At 33.6% G+C, this 25,333-nt stretch overlaps 1 protein-coding gene across 1 annotated transcript in view; it reads right to left on the bottom strand.

The window, feature by feature from the left end:
- Positions 1–4,765: 4,765 nt before the first annotated feature.
- LOC135320331 (heat shock transcription factor, Y-linked-like) overlaps positions 4,766–25,333 on the bottom strand; it is a 103,338-nt gene continuing 82,770 nt past the window's right edge. Inside the window, 2 exon segments of the mRNA XM_064483431.1 lie at positions 4,766–5,458; positions 5,930–6,438. Of these exon segments, the coding sequence (XP_064339501.1) occupies positions 4,766–5,458; positions 5,930–6,438 (1,202 nt within the window).

Below are 25,333 nucleotides of genomic sequence, written 5' to 3'. Positions count from 1 at the left end.
TGAAATCAGAAAATTATGGTCATTTAGCCCATTACAAAAAATGAATATACACTGGGGGAAAGATAACCAACAGGCATATGAAAACGTGCAACATCACTAACCATCAGAAAAATGCAATTCCAAAACAAAATGAGATTTTATGTCAGACCTGTCAGAATGTCTATTATCAAAAAGATAACAAATATAACTATTGTTGAGGATTTAAGAAAATGAACCCTGATGCACTGCTGGAGAGAATGTAAATTTGTGCTGCCACGGTGGAAAAGATTATGGAGTTTTATCTAAAAATAAAAAATGATATATGATCCAACAATTCCATATTTGCATACTTATTCAAAGAAGATAAAAACACTAATCAGAAAAGATTAATTTAACCCTGTATTCAATGCAGTATTATTTACAATAGCCACGAAATAGAAGCAAATTAATTGCTCATCAATAGATGATGGATAAAAAGATGTGTTTATAGTACATATATATATACCCATCTATTAACTACAGATCTATCTATATTTATAGATAGATAGATAGATAGATGCACACACACACATAAAGATACAATGGGTTATTACTCAGCTATACAAAGAATGATTTCTGTCATTCGCAACAAATGAGTAGAAAAAGAAGGTACTATGATAAGTGAAATATGTCAGATAGAGAAAGACAAATGTTAATGATTTTACTCACATTTGGAATTTAAAACAAATGAACATAACAAAAAACAAAAGGAGTTATAGATACAGAAAGAAACAGGTTGTTCACAAGAAGGAGGGAAATAGGTTGAGGCAAAAGAAATAGATGAGGAAACTTAAGAGAGAAAATTTTTCAGTTGCAAATAAAATGAGCCAGAGACAAGAAATGTACTGTATGGGGAATAGTCAATAACTATGAAATATCTTTAAATAGCAACTTATCATAACTAGATTTATTCTGCTGATCAGTTTGAAATGTATTATAGATAGCAAAGAGTATGTTGTGTAAGAAAAACTAACATACTGTCATAGATTAAAGTACACTTCAAAAACAAACAAACATAATTATAGAAAAAAATCAGATTTGTAGTTAACGGAGGCAGGGTTTGGGAAGGGAGAATTAGATTAATGCACTCAAAAGGTACAAGCCTCCAGCCATAAAATAAACGTGTTCTACGGAGTACAAATAGTAACATCAAAAATATAATTAGTACTGCTTTATGTTATATATGAAAGTTTTTAAGGGAGAAGACCTTAAGATTTTTCATCACAACCAAAAACCAAATTGTATATCTTAATTATTGTATCTAAATGAGATAATGAAATCTCCCTAAAGTTGCTATGATATTTATTGCATGATACATGTAAATCAAATCACTTTCCTGTGCACCTAAACTTACACAATGTTTTATACCAAATATATCTCAATAAAATTGGAAGGAAAAATGGAAAGGCAATGATCATTTTTTCTATGTCATTTCTCCTGTTTGTTTTTGCAGCAAGTGACCTTGAGTCATGATGTATTTATCCTAGGTAACTATATTAATAAATAAGTGATTCTAATAAATAATACATAAAGGTACTAATAAAATTAGTGTTTTCCCATGCCTTAAACTTTCTTCATGATAACAGCCCACTGCTTTTGTAGGCATCAAAATTTCAATCTGTGTATTCATCTGAGATTAGGGAATGGATACAAATTTAACCCTGGCTGCTTTTCCTATGAGTGATAAAGTTCACTATCTCTGACTGAGGGCCTCATCTCCCCGACAGCATCTACAAGAAATGAACGTGCTGAGTTGCTAAAAATCTCAGCATGGTAAAACCTCAGAACTCCTACATTTCTTAACTGTTTGGCAATGAGAATGCAATACTGACAAAGCCTTGATTTTGGATAACAATGTGGTGTTTTCTCATGGTTGCATTGGGGGATGTGAGAATAATCCCTGAGATCCACAACAAACATTCTTGCTCTAGTGCTGGGCAAAGAAGTGTAAATGTTCTGCATTATTAGGACTGAGGTCTGCTTTCAAAATTATGACTATGCTTACTGTACTCCAGGTAGTCCAAGGAAAGAAAGGTTATTGCAGTTTCTAGGTGAACGGGAAAAAGTCAGTGGTTCACTCTGTATAAATTAGTCAAGGGGTGTTCAAAGCCAAGATAAGTTGTGTCAACAATGAGAATTAAAAGAAAAAAATCTTAGACATAAGCTTAATTTAAAAAGGAGGCACAGTACTGTGCTGGGCTCTGGGGACTGGAGAATGTATATTCATCAGTCTAATTCAAGTGTTCAGTGGCTTTGCCCTAGCATCAACTCGGGATTCAGTGAAAAGTTAACAGTTAGTATACTGGGAGAAATATAATCTACCTCTCCCTGATCTGAAGAAATTGTAGGCTCAGTGAAACTCTTAATTCACAGAGATCCTGCCAGATGCCGAAGAAAACTTCACTGATGACCCAACTAAGACAAACTTAGTTATTGTTTAACAATCCATCTTCACACACACACACAGTGGTAGACATATTTGTAGTATTAAGTGGGAAGAATTCAGTGAGCAGAGCTCAGAGAATAGGTTTCAAACCACCACCCAACTTTTCTACTTTTGCCAAAAGTCTAGTTTTTCCCAGGTAGAAAACTACAGATGGACAAACAAACAATATTCTTCTTTAGGATTTCTAATTTTGAAAGTAAACTGTACATTTTGACTTATCAGTATAGAACTTTGTTAAGATGATCACGGTAAGACACACTGATATGAGAGCTGGAAACTAGCTGCTGAACCAGCCCAACTGAACCCCAGACTGCTAAAGTAAACAACAACATAACCACCATCAGAGTTGAGCTGGCAAACTTAAAAGCTTCATGTTTCTGTTGTAGGAAAAACCACTGCTGTCCAGACACATTTCTCCTGCTGCAAGTGGGCTCTTTTCTTATCTTGGTAAAGGCCACATTGGTGGGATGTGGCTAGAGCTTACCTTGGTCCATTTGCCCATTTTCCAGATAATCAAAGGCTTTCTCCACTACTGGTGACACATTTTCAGGACTGAATATTGCCATTACAGTCTTATTAGCTGACACTGGCTGTATGATTGTGAGCAGTAGCCTTAGGCTCCCTGACCTTGCCTACAATTTTTCCAACATTTCAGGGAATTTTATGTTCTGAAAACGCTTCACCTTTTATTTTAAATTAATGGGAAATAGACAAAGTCTTAAATGAATATTTTATATTTCCTAATATCTGCAAAATTTGGTATTCTTGAATTTGGACAAATTTTTAATTCTACCACCCGCAACTCCTTCTTGTTCACACATTTTAGATTGCAATTTGGTTACTGAGTATAACAACCCCAAGTAAGGAGCTACTAACTCTTAGATACTTCCTGTGTGAAGGTTAGAAGGGGCTCAAGTTATGTGGGGTGTATAAACCTACTTAAATGTTTGTGATGGCACTCACACTTCTGGACAAAACTCTCATTCTAAGAAGAAAATTAATTAGAAGGCAATATAGTTATTGGTATGGGGATGAGAATCAGTTATATTGAGGTGGGATGGTGAGGAAGAGAAAGGAATATATCCAGCAAATGAGAATGGAATGCTTTAGGCTTCTGGAGGCATGAATTAAGAATAAAATAATACTTTGTCTCTTGTACCTACCTCCACTTACTGTCTTGTGTGACAATTCCTTGGGCTATGAAAAGAGCTAGTTTGTGGTGAAGAGTAAAGACCATAATGAAATAGTTTGAAAACCGTGAAATTTTGTTGTTTGAGAAAGTAGACTTTGCTTAAATCAACATGTATTTTTCATTCACTAGATACTAAAATGCATCCTGTGGCATGTGCTGTGCTTACTGTGCTGGTACCCAAGTTAGACAAGGAAAGGGGGATAGACAGAAAACATCTGGAGGAGGTGGTTTTTGTGCTGAGACTGGGAAAGTCTAAGTAGGTTAAATGAGGACATCCTAAGTCCAAGGATGAGCTGGAAGAAAAGATATGAGTTTGGAGTTAACATGATTGACAAGCATTTGCCTGGATGTCTCTCCAGATACACTGAAACATAAAGATATGCCAAGGTAGTCAGATGCCAGATCTATAAGGAAATGACTAAACTATGTTGTGTTTGTGGGATTAGATTTGGAAAGTCATTGATTGCCACCCTGAGGATGTAAGCTTATCTTTGGCTGCAACATAAAAGCAACATAAAGTGTTCACAAGAAAATATAGTGTAAACACTTCAGGGGAGGAAATGAAATCACCAATTACAATGCTTTGAGAACAGCACAAAGAAAACCATAGATAAAATTACTTCTCAAGTTCTACCACATGCTGAATGTGCCATCTGAGACTACATCATGTGACCTTTATGATTCCAGGGATGACATAATAGATACCATGTTCCCTGGGCCAGTTCCTGCATTTATCTCCTGTTCCAACCTACTCTAACAAATCTTTAATACTTTCCAGGATGAACCAGAAGCAACTTAGTACTTTTCCCTCTCTAAATATTTTAGCCTTTTCCCAAATTCTACCATTTTCTCTTCTTCCTTACAAGAAATTATTCAAATTTACTACCATATTGTTCCATCAAATGATCATATCAATCAAAAATCCCTTTTTTTCTTTAAATAGAACTTACTCTCCCATTTTACTTTTAAATGTATTTTAAAAAAATAAGGAAAATACAGGTCACATATAAGTTTATTATTCAAATAGGAAAATAGCAGATATTTGTAACTTGTACCAAAATCAATTATTATCTTTGTTATCCTGTATAACCTGGTATTCCTCTGGCAGATCAGTTGTAATTAGGATGTCAATCATATACTGCAGTTTGCTGCTGAGTTGGCCGTGAAAGAATGGTAGCTGATGTATCAGCTATCACTGGCACTGGAAACTATGGGTTGCTGTCTGTTTGAAGTTTAGAAAAAGGACCTTCATTGGCCGATATGTTGTGATATCTATTTGGAAAAGTAGAAGGCTCCAACATCAGTCCAAGATAATTGCTCTGTATGGGAGATAAGATGCTGTACTGAGAAGAAGAAGTTTTAGTTGTAATGAAATTCACAACACGGCCATTTTCTTCAGTGTAGCTTCTTTGTGAGTGCATGTGGAAAGTGGTCAACTGATTTAAAATAGCACATTGATCCACTGCAATTTGTTCTGGTGGTCTAACTGACATTGATGATGCAGGAGAAAAATCACCTCTCATCAGGGTAGTTGTATCACCAATTATGTGTCTAGTAAAGGGCTTTCTTTTTAGAGGCATGTTTAAATTTGCAGAAGGTAAAAATGAACTTTCTCCTCTAGTGTCAACCACAAAAACAGAAATATGATTATCCACATTACCCCCTGCTGTAAAGTGCTTCTTGTTGAAATCTTCAGCCAATGAAGATATCAGGGAATCATTTTTAATCCCAACTCTTCTTTTTATTCTCACAAAAAGCTGAGGACATCCTCGTTTAAAATTTGGATTATGATAGAACTGCAGCTACAAACAAAGGGGAAAGATTATAGTATTAATTTAACCAAAATACAAGACTACAATAAGACTAATCTTTAAAACCTCAGATTTCATGCTTACTATACAAAGATAATATCATCAAAATATGAACATTCCTGACTATTTTTTGAAATTCCTTCTTTGGAAAATACACATTTAAAAAGTATAGTCATCAAATTAAAACGTTAGCATTTGCAGTAACGGTGACTGCCCCTTTTTAAAAGCAGCTTTAATACCTTTATTTAGATTTTGATAAGATTCATAGTTGCTAGCAAAGTTTCACATAATCTTGAATACATAATGCACTGTCCTTATTTTTTTGAAAAAATAAAGTATTTTAGCCTTAGTACTTTTATACAATTTTCAAAATCTAGCTTTACATTTACATTACCATAGATTGATGTACAAAATAAAATTTTATATATAAATTATGAAGTGGTGACTAAAATTTCTGAATACATTGCTTAAAAAAGAGACTTCTTTTTCTTCTGCCAGAAAGTTAGCTAGACAAGCAGATCTTTGAAAATTCTGCCGCACTTTACTAAATCCATAAAGGTTAAGCTGTCTAACTAAACTTTTCATACTTCCAGTTTCAAATATTCTGAAAGGGGGCTTTCTTTCCAAAACTTCCTTCTTAAAGACATCTTCATTGATCACTATGGAAGTTCCATTATCATCCCACCAGATGGATTGAAATTGGTCACTCCCAACCATTTTCCAGAGTTTCCTTGGAAATGTCAGAGAATGAAAATCATTATCTTCATCTGGTTCAGAGATACGATATGTGTAACATGGTCTTTTTATCAAGGATTCTTCACACAATGTCTGAAAAGCATTTTCTTCAATCATAGACCTCAAGTCCAAGTCCCCAGAGAATGTTTGATCACACAATAGAGATATACTGGACTTTCCTGAACCATTTGGTCCATCTTTAGGAGACACATCTTGAAATTCTGAAGAAACATGTGCTATCTCAAATAAATTTTTCTACAGCTCCTTTTCTAATCTGCCTGATTTTGAGCACTGCAGCTTCTAATGCTGCTTTGGCAGGCCTGCACACATAAACTGCTATGTCATCACAGTGGTTCTAAACCTGAGTAGCTGTGACATCACAAAATGACTGGTCTCCTAGCAACCCAAGTGTAACATTCAGCCAGTTTTTACTTCTCATACATCCAGTTAAAATGAAAAATATAGGATGTTATTTTTACAGTGTGATCTGCAAATTTTTTTCCCACAATATCTTTTTAAATAAATTAAATTGGTGGTCTATGAATAAAACCAATCTCCTTCCTTTTGTACACAAATTTATACCAGATTGGTGAACAGAGTATAAATAATGAACTAAATAAATAAAGAAATTTTAAAGTTTTGGAATTTAAATTGAAATTTGTGTAAAACTGTACAAAAATGGTATAACTATTTCATTATCATTTGTAATTAAAATGAAACATATTTTGATTTGAATATGGAAGTAGATATTTATCTGTCTGCTTTACATTAAGTAGCTCTATATTCAAAAAATGAGCAGAATACATATCAGTTTATTTGGTATCTTAAAAATAAATGGTAAATATTTATGAAATAAAATTGGATTAAAATAATCTATCAAATTTAAGAAATCCCAAAGGGGGAGATTTTTTTTTAAATTGTAATTCAGCATTATAAGTAAAACAAATATAATTTAATATTCTACTTTAATATTATAAAAGAGAAAATCTTATTGTATACTTACAAATGTTTATTTTAGTCATTGTTTCATTCAGAGGTTTTTCAGTCCCTACAAGGAATAAATTTTCTAGTCATCTTTATAATCCACACTCTTGTGGCTCCTGTTAAGTGTTCCAAAATGGTGTTGATAAATAAACTTATGGAGAAGATCCTGTGTTCCATAACCAGTACCTCCATTAAGGGGCAAACAAAGAAATAAACAAAGAACTAAGATTATATGTGGGTTGGTGTGGAAAAGACCAGCTAAATACATTTTAGAAAGCAATTTGTTTCTCAGGTGAAACAGTGCATTTTTAGTATAATATGACATTTTAAAGCAAGTATTTTGTGCTCTAATTGTAAATAATAGCTATGTTCTATATCAGTAAACTGTAATAAATCCAGTTCTACCATAAGTTATATCCTTTATTTAGAAATAAATTCCATTAAACATAAGCCAAATTCAAAATGAGACATAAAATTTTTAAATAAATAAATGTACACTAAAGCTACAATGTAATTTATTCCTTCAGTATATGTATATTCCATTCTAAATAAATGTTAGCAACCTGAATTCATAACATATTATAAGTATTATAAACTATAGTTTAGTGGGATTTAGTTCTGATTCATAAATTTATTTAACATATGCAAATCAAGAAATGTGATACCACCCCTTAAAAAACAATGAATACAAAAATAATAATCTCAGTATATGTAGGAAAATTATTGACAGAACTTAACATTTTTATGAAAAAATGCTTTACAACTTCACTCTAGGTAGAATGAAACTAAACATAATAAAAGCCATATAAGAAAAAAACCATGAGTAACATCAAGCTCCATGTTAACATACAGGAAAGTTTTCCTCTGGACCAGTAACAAGAAAAAGTAGCTCATTCTCACAAGTCCTAAATTACACTAATAGAAGTCCTAGAGAGAACAAGTAGTGAAGAAAATCACATAAAAGACATCCAACTTGTAAAAAAGCAGTAAAACTTTTACAGATGACATAATTTCACATAGGTAGAAACCTCCATAGTCTTCTCAAGTGACTGTTAGAAATACTGAACAAACGTATTAAACTTGCAGAATAGAAAATCAATATACAAAAATAAGTTGCACTTTTATATACTAACAACACATTATCAGAAAGAGAAATTAGGAAAACAATTGTGTGTACAAATATTTCAAAAAGAATAAAATAGGAATAAATTTAATAAGTGAAATAAAAGAGCTAAATATAAATCTATTAGTTACAGGTGCAAGAAATATAAGGAAACAAAATAAATATAAAGATATTCTGTGCTCATGGATTGTATGCAATGTGAGGAAATATCTTTATCTATCTTTTACATTATCTATCTTCCCAGCACTGCTTATTGAGGAGAATGCATTTTCATAATTTTATACTCTTGCTTCCTTTTCCATGGGTTAATTGATCATAGTTGTTAGGGATTATATCTGCTTACTCCTTTTTCTTCTATTCATTAGCATCTGTTTTTGAAACATTATCATGTTGCTTTAATTACTAAAGCTTTGTAGTACTGTTTAAGATCAGAGAACCTTACACTATTAGACTTAATAATTTTTTCAAAATTATATTGGAAACATGATCTTTTTGGTTACATATAAATTTTGAAATTATTTGTCCTATTTAAATGAAAATTCTCATGGGTATTTTGATATGAATCTCACTATATTTAGGTTGCTTTGTGAAGTATGGTTGTTTTAAACTTATTGTTTCACATCATTAACATAAGAGATCTTTTCAATTCTTTGGGTCAGTTTTAATATCATTCATCACAGTTCTCTTTTTTTTTATGTATAAGTTTTCACCTTATATGTTAACTTCATTTCTAGGTATTCTTTACATATATACATAATTATATACATAAAATTTTAAACATGTTTCCAACACAAACACAGCAGTAAGAAGGCAGTGGCAAGACATATTCAAAGTACTGCATGAAAGGAAGCTGTAATTTAAGATAATTTATCATGCAAAGCTATCCCTTGGAATAGAAGGAGAGATAAATAACTTCCACACAAGAAAATACTATGAGAACATTGCAACAGAAAGAAAATAATGAAAGATCTACTCTAAATACAAAAGAAGCAGGATGCTATATAAAGGAGAAAGGAATAATTAGAAAGGCAATAGCTACAATGACTTACAACAGAATAAAGATGACGTTGTAAAACAGGACATCAAAATTTTTAAGGGTCAGAGAGGAAAACAGGACAATACAAAGTATTTTCTTCTTGTTTCTGTTCTCTGCAGAATGGGTTAGAGATTCTACTAATATTAGTTAAAATAAACAGATATAGAAATGGGACTATATACTTACAAAAATGGTAAACATAAGTCAAAAAGATACAATGAACTCACAAAACCAAAAAGAAACCAAGATAATAAAAGAAAATTATCAAGCCAGGAAAAGAAAAGAAATGAACAAAAAGGAAATGCCAAATCAACTGGAAAATGAAGTTCAAAATGGAAATAACCATATATCAAAAATTATCACAACTGTTAATAGAATAAGTACTTCAATCAAAAGATTTATATTGTTAGATGGGATAATATAACAAGACCCTACATTATGAAGCATAAAATAGACCCACTTTAGGGAGAGGAACACACATCAATTGAAAGTAATAGGATGGAAAAATATATTCCATGCAAATGGACATGACAAGGAAGAAGGAATACCAGTACTGATTTCACACAAAATAGACTTTAAAATAAAGGCCATAGAGGAAGATAAACAAGGACATGCTATAATGATTAAGTGATCAATACAAAATTAGGGTATCATACACTTTAAGATATATGCACTCAATATTGGAGCACCTAAATACATAAATCAAATACTAATAGATAAACAGGGAGTAACTGATAGGAAAACAATCATTGTACGAGATTATAACACCCCATTAACATCATTGGAGTTGTCTTTCTGACAGAAAATTAATAACGGAACAAAACACTAAAAGACAAAATAAAATATTAGGACTTGGTTGATATTTTCAAAATGCTACATCTCCCCAAAACAGAATATAAATTCTTTTCCACTGCACATGGAACATTTTCTAGGAAACACTATGTACTCAGGCACAGAAGAAGCATCAACAAATTTAAGAAGATAAAATTTATTTGAAGCATCATTTCTGAATATAATACCATGAAACTAGAAATCAATCACAGAAAAACCAGGAAGAAAAAAATGGCACCATGTAGATTAAACAACATGATACTAAAACAAGTAGGGGGGTGATGAAGTTAAAGAAGAAATTAAAAAGTATCTTGAGAAACATGACAAAAACACTACACAAAGTCTGTGGAATGCAAATAAAGCAGTTAAGAGGTAAGTTCATAGTGACAAGTCACTCCTCAAAGTACAAGAGCAATTTCAAATAAATAATCTAACATTGTATGTAAAATAATCATGAAAAGAAGAGCAAACAAAACCAAAAGTCAGCAAAAAGAGGGAAATAATAATGATCAAGGATGAAAGAATTCATATAGAGATTAAAAAATAGAAAAAAATTCAAACCCTTTTTTGAAATTGTTAACAAAATTCACAAATCTCTAGACAGGATCACAAACAAGAAAAGAGGGAGAACACAAGAAATATATGAAGTGAAAATGGAGAAACTACAAAGAGTACAACAAATTTGCAAATTATCATAAGGGACTACCATGAACAACTGTATGGAAACAAACTGGATAACCTAGAAAAAATGGAGAAATTTCTGCAAACATTCAGCCCACCAATATTGCATCATGAAGAAATTGACCATTTGAACAGACAGATCACCAGAAAAGGAATAGAATTATCAATAAAATATAAAAATTCCTGCAAACAAATATTCAGAACCAAATGGATTCACTGGGGAATCTGACCAAACCTACAAAGAAAAATCCATACCAGTCTTCCTCAAACTCTTCCAAAAGTTTGATATGGAGAGAGTACTCCCAAACTCACACCATAAGGACAATATCAACCTGATACAAAAACCAGAAAAAGACACTACCCTAAAAGTAAATTATAGGCCAATATCATTGATAATCATAGATGTAAAAGTCCTTAAGAAATTGTTAACAAACAGGATCCAACAGCTTGTAAAAAAAGATCATACACCATGATTAAGTTAGGTTCATCCCAGGAACACAAGGATGGTTTAACTCATTGAACTCTTCAATCAGTTGTGATAAACCATATCAACACAAGAGAGGACAAAAACCACATGATCATCTCAGTAGATGCAGAAAAAGCATTTGATAAAATTCAACACCTATTTGCAATAAAAATTCTTATCCCAGTGTGCATAGAGGGACCAAATCTCAACATAATGAAAGGTATTTATGGCAAACATATAGCCAGCGAAATACTCAGGGGTGAAAAATTGAAACACTTCCCACAAAAATCTGAGACAAGACAAGGTTGCCCATTCTCACAATTTCTATTCAATATAGTCTTGGAAGTCCAAGCCAAAATGATCAGGCAAGAAAAAGAAATAAAAGGATTCAGACTGGAAAAGAAGAGGTAAAATTGTCACGGTATGCAGACATGACACTATACATAGGAAACTGTAAAAGCCTCACAGAAAAATTCTTAGTCTAATAATGGAACTGGGCAATGTAGCCAGAATAATGAACAAAAATCAATTACATTTCTTTACACTACCAGTGGATCAACAGGAAAACAAAGCATAGTAACAACCTCTTTTATATATGCACCCAAAAGTATGAAATGCTTAGGAATAAATCTGACCAAGGATGTGAATGACTTATAAATGGAAAACTAGAAAACTTTGAGGAAATTTAAAAAGATTGAAGAATTGAAAAGATACACAATGGTCTTGTAAAGGAAGAGACAATATTGTTAAAATGCCCATAATGCCCAAGGCAATCCACAGAATTAATGCAAGTTCCTATCAAATTATGCAAAACATTTCTTTTTAGGACTGGAACAAATTATCCTAAGATTTATATACAATCAGAAAAGATTCATAATTTCCGAAGCAATATTGAAGAAAAAGAAAGAGGCTGGAGGAATAACCAGCCTGGTCTCCATACTCTATTGCAGAGCTAGAAGATACACAAAATGACATGATATTGGAACAGAAACAGGCATGTGGACCAATAGAACAGAATAGAGAGCCTAGGAATAAATCTACAGGCCTATGCTCAAATAACCTTTGACAAAGTAGCCAAGAATATGACACAGAAAAGACCATCTCTTCACCAACTCATAGAAAAAACTGGATAGCAGCATGCAGGGCAATGAAATTAGAACAATCCTTTACTCCATACACAAGAATAAACTCAAAATGGCTTGAAGACTTAAATGTAAGGCAAGACACAGTAAATCTCCTAGAAGAAAACTTAGGCAAAACACTCTGAGATAAATCTCAGAAATTATCTCCTAGAACAGCTTACCCAGGTAATGGATATAAGAGAAAAATTAATAAATGTGACCTAATTAAACTTATCAGCTTTTGCACAGCAAAGGGAGCCATAAATCAAAGCAAAATGACAAAATACAGGATGAAAGAAAATATTTAGAAGTGATGCAACTGGCAAAGGCTTAATTTCCAAAATATAAACAGTCCATACAACTTAATGATAATAAAAAATAAGAAAAACAATCTGAAAATTGGCAGAAACCATAAACAAGCAATTCTCCAATAAAGACATACAAATGCCAAAGAGATATATGAAAAAAAAATGCTCACTATCATTAATTATCAGAGAAATGCAAATCAAAACTGTATTGTAGTATCAACTCACAATAGTCAGAAAGCCCATTATTCAAAAGTCCACAAACAATAAATGCTGGGGAAGCTGTGGAGAAAGGGAACCGTCCTTAGTTGTTGGTAATAATGTAATTTTGTGCAGTCATTGTGTAAAACAGGATGGAGATTCCTCAAAAGACTGAAAATAGACTTAACATAAAATCCAGCAATCCCACTTCTGGGTATATATCAAAGAGAACCTTAATTCAAAAAGACACCTGCAACCCAATATTCATAGAAGTGCTATATACAACACCCACGACATTTAAGCAACCTAATTGTCCATCAACAGATGAAAAGATACAGGAGTTGTGGCATATTTACACAACGGAATTATATTCTGCCATAAAAAATGATAAAACAATGACATTTACAGTAAAATGGGTGTCCCCAAAAAGTGTCATTCTAATTGAAGTAAGCCAGAAAGAGAAAGAAAAATAACACATGACATGACATATATGGAAACTTAAAAAAAAAAAAGTTGGATGAGGGCACTATGATTTCATGTATAAAACTGAAACACACTCGCAGATCTACTAAATATTCTTATGGTTCCTGCGGAAATGGGCTGAGAAAGGATATATTTGGGAGCTGTAGGTTTATACATGTTATCCACTATATATAAAAATAGATATTTTCAAAAGATCATTTGTAAGACACAGGGCTGTATGTTAAATACAGTGAAGTAAACTTCAATAGGAACACAAGTATATGCATGAACTGTGACACTGTGCTATACACCACAGATTGACACATTTTAAATGGCAAAACTTCAATGATAAATAAATGAATAAATAAGTAAATAAGAAATATAGACAAATAAATAAATACATAAATAATATTTAATAAGAAAAGAAATACAAAGATTCACACTACTTAACTTTACACCTCAAGAATCTAGGAGATAAAAGAAAGGATAAGGAAGAAAATTGAATGAATCAGAGTAAGGCAAATAACCACAGAAACAATGGAAATGATAAAAAACAAAGAAACCTAAATGTGTTTCATTTAAACTTAAATTGGACAAAAGTTTAGTTTGGCTAAGAAATAAAAGAATCAAATAAAATTAGAAATAAAAGAGAAGATATTACCAGTGATGTTACACAGATACATAGGATCATAAGAAATTACCACTAGCCAAATTTTGAATGACCTAGAACAAAAGACAAATTCCCAGAAACATGTGTCTTCCGATACTGAATCAAGAAATATTAGAAAGTTAAATACAGCAAAATTGTGTATGAGTAAATCAGTAATCTAAACCTCCCAAAACAGAAATTATTTACAAGATGATTTTACTAGTGAATTCTGTCATACATTTGAAGACAATTTTTCACCAGTTCTTCCCCAAACCTTCCAAGAATTTGAAGGGGTGAAACATTCCAAACTGGTTTTATGATGCCAGTTTTATTTGCAAAACAAAGCTAGAAAGGACATTATATGCAAAGTATAGAACAATATCCCTGATGAATTTATGTGCCAAAATTCTCAAAAAAAAAAAAAAAAAAAAAACAAGCAAAATGAGTTCAACAACACATTTAACGTATCATACATTATGAGTAAATGGATTTATCCCTGGTTTTAAGGATACTTCAAAATATTCAAATCAATAAAGGTGACATGCCACACTAATAGAATGAGAAATAAAAATCACATAATCATCTCAATAGGTGCAGAAAGATACTTCTATATAATACAACATCATTTTTTGATTCTCCCAACAAATTAAATTAACCCTGTCAGTGGCATGATACCATATACACACACTGTGTGGAGGGAAGCGAAGCAGTTCTCCCTTTATTGATTCTTAGAAAAAGGGTTTATATATCACATGAACAATGACACACATATCATCTAAGTTATAAAAATGTTAATAATCTTTAGCTATTTATGTACCCATGCTCCTGCAGTAAACACAGGATGTTAAATGATCAAGGGTTGTTTTAAAGTTCATCATGAAACTTCATTAAATAGGCCATCTCTTATCCAGCCAGCTGTGCCTGTCTTAGGTTGTCCTCCTCTGAGGATCTTACCCATCATTGGCTATCCAGCCATCCATACAGGATACATTGAGTAGGCCATTTCTAATCCAGCCTGGATATGTGACATTCCCAACAGCTTGTTTATGAGTTCAGCCTATGGGTTATACTCTAGGGCCTTCAGACAGGGGCCTACAAACCCAACATCCCTTGACAGAAAAGTGGATGAAGAAAATTTGATATATATATACAATGGAATCAATAATTTGCAATCCTATCAACAGTGCCCACGGTGTTCCTTTTTCTCCACCAACATCTGTTTCTTTTCTTTTTAATGTGAGCCTTCTGACAAGTGTGAGGTCTTATCACATTTTTGGTTTATTACTTTCCTAATAATTTATAACTCAGAATATATTTTCATATGTCATTTAGCCAACTGTATATTTTTTGTGGAAAATTGAGTCACAGCTATCTATTCAGTTCCTATGGACTTTTTTAAATTGGATTCTTTGGTTTTTTTTTTTTTTGTTGCTCTGGTGTATGAGTTTGCCATATATTTTGGATATTAACACTTGATTGGAAAATATCAATTGCAAATATATTCTCTCATTGTGCTGGTTGACTTCATTTTATTGATCATTTCCTCTACAGTGTAAATCTGTTTAGAGTGATACAATCATATTTCTTTAGTTTTGCTTCTGTAACCCTTGACAGAGGAGAGATATGTTGAATCAAATTAAGTCCAATGTCAGAGTGTACTTCTTATATTTTATTCTAGGATTCTTTATCTTCGGGTTTTATATGTTTTATATGCCCAGGAGTGGGATTGCTGGGTCAAAGGATAGGTCTATTTTATTTTTTAAAAGTACTCCCATACTGTTTCCAATGTGGTTGCACCAATTTTCATTCCAAAGAACAGCATAGGAGAGTTCCTTTTTTTCCACAACCTTCCCAGCCTTTAGTATTTGTAGACATTTTGAAGACAGCCCTTATCATTTGTGTGAGGTAAAATATTGTTTTATTTTTATCTTGTCTTGGTATAATGATTAGCAATGTGAGCATGTTTTTATGTTCCTATTTGTCGTCTGTGTGTTTTCTTTAGAGAATTGTCTTCTGCACATTGTCAGGCTGAGTTGTTTGTAAATTTTTGAAATGGAGTTGTATGAACGATTTGTGTATTTTAGAAATTAGCCTCTTGTTGACTTCATTGTTTCCAAATATTATCTCCCATTTGGAAGTTTATCTTTTCATTTTGTTTATTTTGCTGTGTAGACACTTGTAAGTTTAATTAGGACCTATTTGTTTATTTTGCTTTCATAGTTTTTGTTTTTGGAGAGTGATATAAGAAAATTTTGCTTCAATTTATGTCTTGTTTTGCCTATGTTACCTTCTAGAAGTTTTATTGTGTCATGTATTAGATTCAGATCTTTAAAACATTTTGAGTTTATTTTTGTAATGTGTGAGGCAGTGTTCTAATTTCATTGATTTCCATGTAGCTGTGTAGCTTTCTCAACATCACTTGCTGAAGACTGTCTTTTAGGCATTGTATATTTTTGTTTCCTTTGTCATAGGTTAATTGACCATAGGTGTGCTGTTTTATTTCTGCCTCTGTGTTCTGTTCCAGTGATATTGATGTTTCTTTTTTTTCCAGTATTGTGCTGTTTTGATTACTGTATTTTCTTTATATAGTCTGAGATCTGGGAAGGTTATGCCCCCAACTTTCTTCTTTATCCTCAATGTTTCTTTTGCAGTTGTGGTTCTTTTGCAGTTCCATGTAAATCTTAGGACTGTTTTTAATTTTGTGGAAAATGTCATGTATTTATATCTGAATCAATTTATATCTGAAGACATAATTTATCATATGTATATTTTAACAATATTAATTCTTCTAAAGTATGACCATGAGATTTCTTTCCTTTTCTTTGCATCATCTTCAAATTTTTTATCAGAGCCTTCTAGAATTTATTAAATTGGTTTATTCATAGGTTTTTTTTTTGATATGATTTCTTATGGATTTTTTAAAATTATGGTATATTTCATAGTTAGTGTAAAGATATGTGAAAGTTTTTGCATATTAATCATCAATCATGCTACTTTGATAAATGTATTTATTAGCTTTAGTTTTTTTGTGTGGAGAAACTTTAGGGTTCTCCATATAGATTATCATGTCATCTAAAATAATAACAGTTTTACTTCTTTCAATCCAACTTGAATTACTTTTTTTCTTGTCCGATTGCTGTTGCTAGTACTTCCCATACTGTGTTTAATAGAAATGGTGAGATTGGGCATTCTTGTCTTATTCCTTAATTTGGCTTTCAATTTTTCACCTTTGCATATTATGTTGTCTGTGGGTCTGTAATAAATGGCTTTAGATATGTTGAGATATGTTTCCTGTATCTTACTTTGGTAAGAGCTTTCTATTGTTGTTGCTGTTGTTGTTGTTGTGGTTGTTGTTGTTGTTCTTTTAATGAATAAATGTTGAATTTTGTTAAATGCCTTTTATGGGTTTATTGGGATGACAAAGTTTTTTCCCTTTTTCTTTGGTTAATGTGTTGTATCAACTTGATTGATTTGTGTATGTTGAACCTCCCTTGTGACACTGCAATGAATACAATTTGATCATGGTGTATGATTCATTTTATCTATTGCTGGATGTAGATTGCTAAAAATATTTTGTAGAATTTTTGCCATCTATATCAATCAAATATAATGGCTTGAAGTTCTCTTTCCCGTACTTTTTTTTAGCTTTGCTATGAGGGTGATGAAAGCCTTCATAGAATTAATTTGGGAATTTCCCTCATCCTCACTATTTTGGAGCAGTTTTAAGAGTGTAAGTTCTGATTTGTATTTTTGTACAGTTCTCCATGCGAGCTGTTTAAATCTGCACTTGTATTTAACGTTTTTTAAATGCAAATTTTATCTTTCTTCTACTAATCAGTTTCTTCAAATTAATTGTTTCTCTTTATCTCTGTCTCTTTCTAGACATGTGTCTATTTCTTCTAACTTGTCCAGATTATTGGCATGAAATTGTTGAAAAATGACCCCTTTTTTGTATATGTGAGGTAACAATCGTTGTTTCTCTTCTTTTATTTCTTACTTTATTGCTTTGGAGGGTCTCTCTTCTCTTCATGATGCACTTGGCAAGAGGTATTTTGATTTTTCTTATCTTAAAAAGAAAACAGAATCCAAAAACCATGGTTTTACTAGAGTTTGTCATAGTTTTTTTTCTCTCTAATTTATATTTATTCCTGTAATATTTAGGATAGTGTTTTTCTTTTTTTAAACTTTTTTATTGATTTACAATCATTTTACAAAGTTGTCTCAAATTCCAGTGTAGAGCAAAATTTGTCAGTTCCAATGAAAATATATATCTTTGTTGTCACATTTTTTCCTCTGTGAGCTGCCATAAGATCTTTTATATATTTACCTGCACTATAAAGTAAAATCTTGTTTATCTATTCTACAATTATAGCATCCCAGTGTATCTCTTCCCAACCCCTGCAACCTTCACAACCAAAACCTTGTATTCTATGTCTGCGAGTCTATTTCTGTTTTTTATTTATGCTTGTTTTTTTTAAATTAATTTTGTTTTTAGATTTCACATATGAGCAATCTCATATGGTATTTTTCTTTCTCTTTCTGGCTTACTTCACTTAGAAAAACAATCTCCAGGGGCATCCATGTCGCTGAAGATGGCATTATATTGTCGGATTTTATGGCTGAGTAGTATTCCATTGTAAAAGTATACTCCCTCTTTTTTATCCAGTCATCTGTTGATGGACATTTAGGCTGTTTCCTTGTCTTGGCTATTCTAAATAGTGCAGGCTATGAACATTGGCATGCAGGTTTCATCCTGAAGTAGGGTATCTTCTGGATTTATGACCAGGAGTGGGATTCCTGTGTCATATGGTAAGTCTATTCCTAGGCTTTTGAGGAATCTCCATCCTGTTTTCCACAGTGGCTGCACCAAGCTGCATTCCCACCAGCAGTGTAGGAGGGTTCCCTATACACCACAGCCTTTCCAGCATTTGTCATTTGTGGATTTTTGAATGACGGCCATTCTGACTGTTGTGAGGTGTTACCTCATTGTAGTTTTGATTTGCATTTCTCTGATAATCAGTGATATTGAGCATTTTTTGATGTGCCTGTTGATCATCTGTATGTCTTCCTTGGAGAATTGCTTGGTTAGGTCTTCTGCCCATTTTTGGATTGGGTTGTTTGTATTTTCTTATTCAGCTGGATGAGTGCTTGTATCTGTAGATCAAGCCTTTGTTGGTGTCATTTGAAATTTTTTTTTCCCATTCCGTAGGTTGTCATTTATTTTTACTTCTGGTTTGCTTGCTGTGTAGAGACCTGCAAGTTTCATTAGGTATCATTTGTTTCTTCTTGCTTTTATTTCTTCTATGAGAAAATTTTTGAGATATATGTCAGATAACATTATGCCGATATTTTCCTCCAGATGGATTATTGTATCTTGTCTTACGTTCAATTCTTTGATCCATTCTGAGTTTATTTTTGTGCCTGGTGTAAGGGAGAGTTCTAGCTTCATTGATTTACATGCTGCTGTCCAGCTTTCACAACACCATTTGCTGAAGAGACTGTCTCTATTCCATTGTATATTCTTGCCTCCTTTGTTGAAGATTAATTGCCCAAATGTTTGTGGGTTCATTTCTGGGTTCTCTATTCTGTTCCATTGAACTATATGTCTGTTTTTGTACCAATAAAGTGATGTCATGTTGACTGTAGCTCTATAGTATTATCTGAATCGGTAGCGTAAAGAAATGTCACTGATTTTTGAACCTGAATTTTGTAACTTGCTACCTTGCTGAATTCTGTGATCAGCTTTAGTAGTTTTTGTGTGGATCTTGTACGGTTTTCTATATATAGTAACATGTCATCTGCGTATAGTGAGACTTTTAACTTTTCCTTTCCAATTTGGATCCCTTTTCCTTCTCTCTTTTGTTTGATTGCTGTGGCTAGGACTTCCAAGACTATGTTGAATAGGAGTGGTGAAAGTGTGAAACAATTTTCTTCTCTCAGATTTTAGTGGGAAGATTTTGACTTTGTCAACGTTGAGTGCAATGTTGGCTGTAGGTTTGTTATATATAGCTTTTATGATGTTGAGATATGTTCCCTCTATGCCCACTTTGGTGAGCGTTTTTATCTTACATGGGTGCTGAATTTTATCAAATGCTTTTCCTGCATCTATTGAGATGATCATGTGGTTTTGGCCCTTTATCTTGTTGATGTGATATATTACATTGATTGATTTGCATATGTTGAACCACCCCTGTGTCCCTTGGATGAACCTCATTTGTTTATGATGTATAATCTTTTATATGTGTTGTTGGATTCTATTTGCTACTATTTTGGTGAGGATTTTGGCAGCAAGCTTATCACTGATATTGGCCTATATTTCTCTTTTCTTGTAGTGTCTTTGCCTGTTTGTGGTATCAGGGTGATGGTGGCTTCATAGAATGACTTTGGGAGTATTCCCTTCTTTTCAATCTTCTGGAAGATTTTGAGAAGGAATGGTATGAGTTCTTCTTTGTATGTTTGGTAGAATTCAGCATTGAAACCATCCTGTCCTTGACTGTTATTTGTAGGGAGGTTTTATAATTCTATTTTGATTTCATTTCTACTGATCTGTTTGTTCAAGGTGTCAGTTTCTTCTTGAATCTGTCTTGGTGGACAGTATGTTTCCAGAAACTTGTCCATTTTCTCTAGGTTATCCAGTTTGGTTCCATGGAGTTTTTCCTAATATTCTCATGTGATATTTTTTCTTTCTATTTTATTTGTTGTAATTTCTTCATTTTCCTTTCTTATTTTGCTACTTTGTGCTCTCTCTCATTTCTTCTTTTTGAGTTTGACCAAAAGTTTTTCGATTTTTCTTACTTTCCAAAAAACCAACTTTTGGATTGGTTGATTGTTTTCCTATGCTCTTTGTAAACTCCATTTTATTTATTTCCTCCACAATATATATAATTTCCTTCCTGCTGCTGCCTTTTGGTGTTTTTTGTTCTTCCTTTTCAAGTTCATTCAGCTGGTGGGTTAAATTGTTTACCTGTGATTGTTCTGTATTGAGGAAGAACAGTATCGCTATAATCTCCCCTCTTTGCACAGCTTTTGCTGTGTCCCATAAATTTTGTGTGGTTTTCCTTTCCTTTACTTTTATCTCAAGTTATTAATTTTTTCTTTTCAACTTTGATTTTTCAGTAACCCATTGGTTTTTTTATAACATATTTTTTAATCTCCATGTTTTCCTTTTGTTCTGTTTTGCTTCTCAGTTGAGTTCTAGCTTCATGGCATTGTGGTTAGTAAAGTTGCTTGAGGTAATTTCTATATTCTTAAAATTGCTGAGGTTTCTTTTGTGCCCAAGTACATGATCAAACCTGGAAAATGCTCCATGTGCACTTGTAAAGAATTTATATCATATTTTGGGGGGGCAGTGCTGAGAAATTATCCACCAAGTCTAGTATTTCTATTGTATTATTTAATTTTTCTGTTGCCTTATTTATTTCCTGTCTCAGTGATCTGTCCAGTGATGTTAATGCAGTGTTAAAATCTCCAACTATGATTCTATTCCCATCAGTATCCCCCTTAATCTCTATTACTAATTGTTTTATGTACTTAGTTTCTCCTTTATTTGGTGCATATGTATTAATGAGTGTACTATCCTCATCTTGTATCACTCCTTTAATAATTATAAAATGTCCTTTATCTTTATGACCTTTGTTTTAAAGTCTATTTTGTGTGAGATCAGTACTTCAACACCTCCTTTTCTGGCTTTTCCATTTGTATGGAATACCGTTTTCCATCCTTTTACTCTCTATCTATGTGTGTCCTTCTCTTTGATGTGTATCTCTTGTATGCAGCATATTTAAACTTCTTGCCTTATTATCCAGCCTGCCACTCTATGTCTTTTGACTGGAGCATTTAGTCCATTCACATTTACACTAATTGATGATATGTTTGTGTTTATTGCCACTTTGACCTTATGTTTGCAGTTGATTTGGTATTTCCTCTTTGTTCCTTTCATCTTCCTTTTATGGTTTGGTAATTTTCCTTTGTATTAAGATGAATTTTATTCAGTTTTAGTAACTCCCTGATAAGTTTTTGTCTTGTTGTTACCCTTTTTTTAAAGTCTATTAGCCCATTAGTATAACTGCTTTTGTTAAACTGACAGTAACATGATCTCAAACCCATCCTACCGAGAATAAAAATTTTAAAATGAAAGACAAAAAAAAATTCTGTATTTTCCTGCCTCCCTCTCCTTGTCTCAATGCTTTGTATGTCTTGTTTTAAAATTTTGTGTTTATTTTATTTGTAATTCATGAGTTATCACCTTTCCAGCTGTGAGTTTCTAATTTCTGTATCATCCTGCTGTTTTTCTATTTAGAGTAGAACTTTCAATATTTCTTTTAGCAAGGGTTTAGCTTTGCTAAACTCTTGTTGATTTTTCTTGTCTGTGAAATTCTTTTTGTCTCCTTCTATCATAAAGGATAGCCTTCCTGGTTAAACTATCCTTAAGTATATCTTTTTTTTTTTTCAGGACTTTGAATATATCTTGCCAATCCCTTCTGGCCTGTAGTGTTTGTGTAGAGAAATCAGCTGAGATCCTTATGGGGGTTCCCATGTAACTCACGCTTTGCTTTTCTCTTGCTGCCTTTAGGATCACTTCTTTATCCTTGACTCTGGCCATCTTAATTTTATTTCTTGGTGTGGGTGTATTTAGGTCTTCCTGTTTGGGACCCTCTGAGCTTCCTGTACTTGAATATCTGATTCCTCCTTTATGTTTAGGAAGTTCTCAGTCATGACTTCTTCAAACACGTTTGCAATCCCCTTTGATCTTTCTACCCCTTCTGGGACCTCTATCATGCTAAGACTGGCATGCTTTATATTATCCCATAAGTCCCTTAAGCTTTTTCATTTGTTTCTGGTTGTTTCTCTTGAAGCTCTCCTGATTTGGTGCTTTCTATTGTCCTGTCTCCTAAGTCACTAATTTGTTCCTCTGCGTTATCTAGTCAGCATTGCACAGCCTTTAGATCATTCCTCATCTCAGTCAATGAATTTAGCTATTCTACTTGCTCTTCTTTATAGCTGCCATTCCATTTTTGAAATATTTTATATCTCTAAACACTCTCTCTTTTATTTCCTTCAGTACTTTGATCAGTCCTTTTTTGAAATCTCCATCTAGTAGGCTATCCATGTCTATTTCACTGATCATTCTACCAGGTTATTTCTCTTGTTCTTTTAATTGGGAATTCTTTCTATGCTTCTTCATCTTGCTCCTACCTCTCTGGCCGTGTGTTTTATGGATTACCAGTTATCTACTGTCATCCTAAAGGAGTTTATCTACCTAATGCCAATGTAGTAATACAACTTAGGAAAGAGAAAAAAGAGAAAGAGAGAGATAAAGAATTTTAAAGAAGAGAGAAATGAAAGTTTGAAAACATTGTATAATGAATAATAGAAAAGCAAGTGGAAGCAGGATTTTGAATAATAATAATAATAATAATACAAATATTTTTAAAAAATTTCAAAGGGATTAAATTGGGGTATATATAATTGTCTAAGAAGTAAAAATTAAGAGTTTAATAGAAAATGGAACAGGTAAAAACAGATTAAAAAAAGGGTGGGTTTTTGGTGTCCTCCTGGAAACTGTGTGCTTTTAATAAGAAGTCTTTCTGCCTTCATCCTGTTTTGGAAGTTCAGCTTGCTGTTTCCAGTGGCCCTCCATTAGAACCCTCATCTGTGCTGCTCCCAGTGCCTGTCGGCAAGCAGATTGCTACTACTCCCAACACTGGGTCATGTGCAGCTCTCCTTTACTGTGGGCTGGCTTGCCACTGCCCTGCCTGATGCTGCATTGAGATATTGCAGACTGGCCAGGCATGAGTTGCCACCATGCCCTCTCCCAGCACCATGGTCAGGGGCTGCGTTCCTGACCAAAAGGTGGGGGACAACCCAACCCCTCAGGGTGCCAGTCACTCCACTGTTCTGTTCCACTATGTGCTCCACCTCAGGTTTGCACCCAGGAGGTGCTTAGAGAAGTCTGAGGAACAGCCCTGTACCTGGTCTGGGACAAAACACAGCTCCTTGTTTTTCATGGTGGAGCAAGTTTTCTGAGGAATAAGGATAGAAGGATCCTATCTGCCTTGTTCTGTAGACAAGTCCCATCTGGCCCTTGAGGCTGCTAAGTCCTTAGGTGTGGATGCAGCTTTAGCCCCCACAGCCACCTGGATACAAAGTGACAGAGGGTATGGTGGCTGTGCATGAGCCCCAACTCTCTTCAACAAGACACTTTTGTGGATTTTCAGAGATGGTTTATGCACCCTTCCACCCCAGGGTACATCTGCACTGTTGTTTAATGGAGGGCTCACTTTGTTCTGCCCTGTGCATCCACAGCCATGGCACACAGCCCCCTGCATTCCCCTAGTTTTCCTCAGTGCAGCCATCTCCATATTCCACCCAGCTAGGGCAGCATGGCCCTGCCCCCAGATGCTGGGCTGCATCTTGGGCTGGGTGTCACATGGACCCTCTGTGACTGTTTAAATTAGTTCTGTCAGTCAACTGATACTCTGTACAGATCTAAGCCTTGGAGGCTCCCCCTCCATCCTACTGGCCCCTCATTTGCCGAGGTGAGGCTCAATGAATGAGTGCCAGACCTTCCTTGCTGCTCCCTCCTCGTGGGGCCTGTCCAACTCTGTTTTGCCATTTCTTCCTTCTTTATTCCTTTTCTCCTACCAGATTTTTGGTATCTTTATCTTTTGAAGAGGACAATGTGCTTTCAGAGTTCTGCAGGGTCTCTGGTTCGCTGAGTGGGTCTGTGGGTGTGACTCTTGTTCCATTTGTGGGAAAGGGTGAGCTACGAGCATCCTCCTACTCCACCCTCTTGGCCTCCCCCAAAAACGGCTCACTTTATGGAGGAAGATATACACAGCCTGGAAATAGATGTAGAAGATATTTCATGGAAATGACAAGAAAGTGCAGATTACAATGCTCAAATCATACAAAATATGTTTTAAAACAAGGGCCACAATGAAAATTAAAAATGAGATGATATATAGAAAAGAGGCCAATATAAAGATAGGGTATTACACTCTTTAACTTATATATGTACCTACCACTGTAGATCTTAATATAAAAAGAAATATTAGTAGATATGAGGGAATTAATTCATTATAATACAATTATTACAGGCGAGTTTAAAACCTCACTATTTTGATGGACACATCATCCAGAAAGAATATCTGTAAGGAAACAGAGGTCTTAATAGCATATTGTATCATTTCATCCTAACTGAGCTATTGAAAACTGCATCAGAAAAGCAGAACACATAATCTTTTCAAGTGTGCACAGGATGTTCTCTAAG

The sequence above is a fragment of the Camelus dromedarius genome, chromosome Y (genome assembly GCF_036321535.1).
Source record: "Camelus dromedarius isolate mCamDro1 chromosome Y, mCamDro1.pat, whole genome shotgun sequence".
Taxonomy (NCBI): domain Eukaryota; kingdom Metazoa; phylum Chordata; class Mammalia; order Artiodactyla; family Camelidae; genus Camelus; species Camelus dromedarius.
This window is presented reverse-complemented; position numbering and strand designations above follow the sequence as displayed.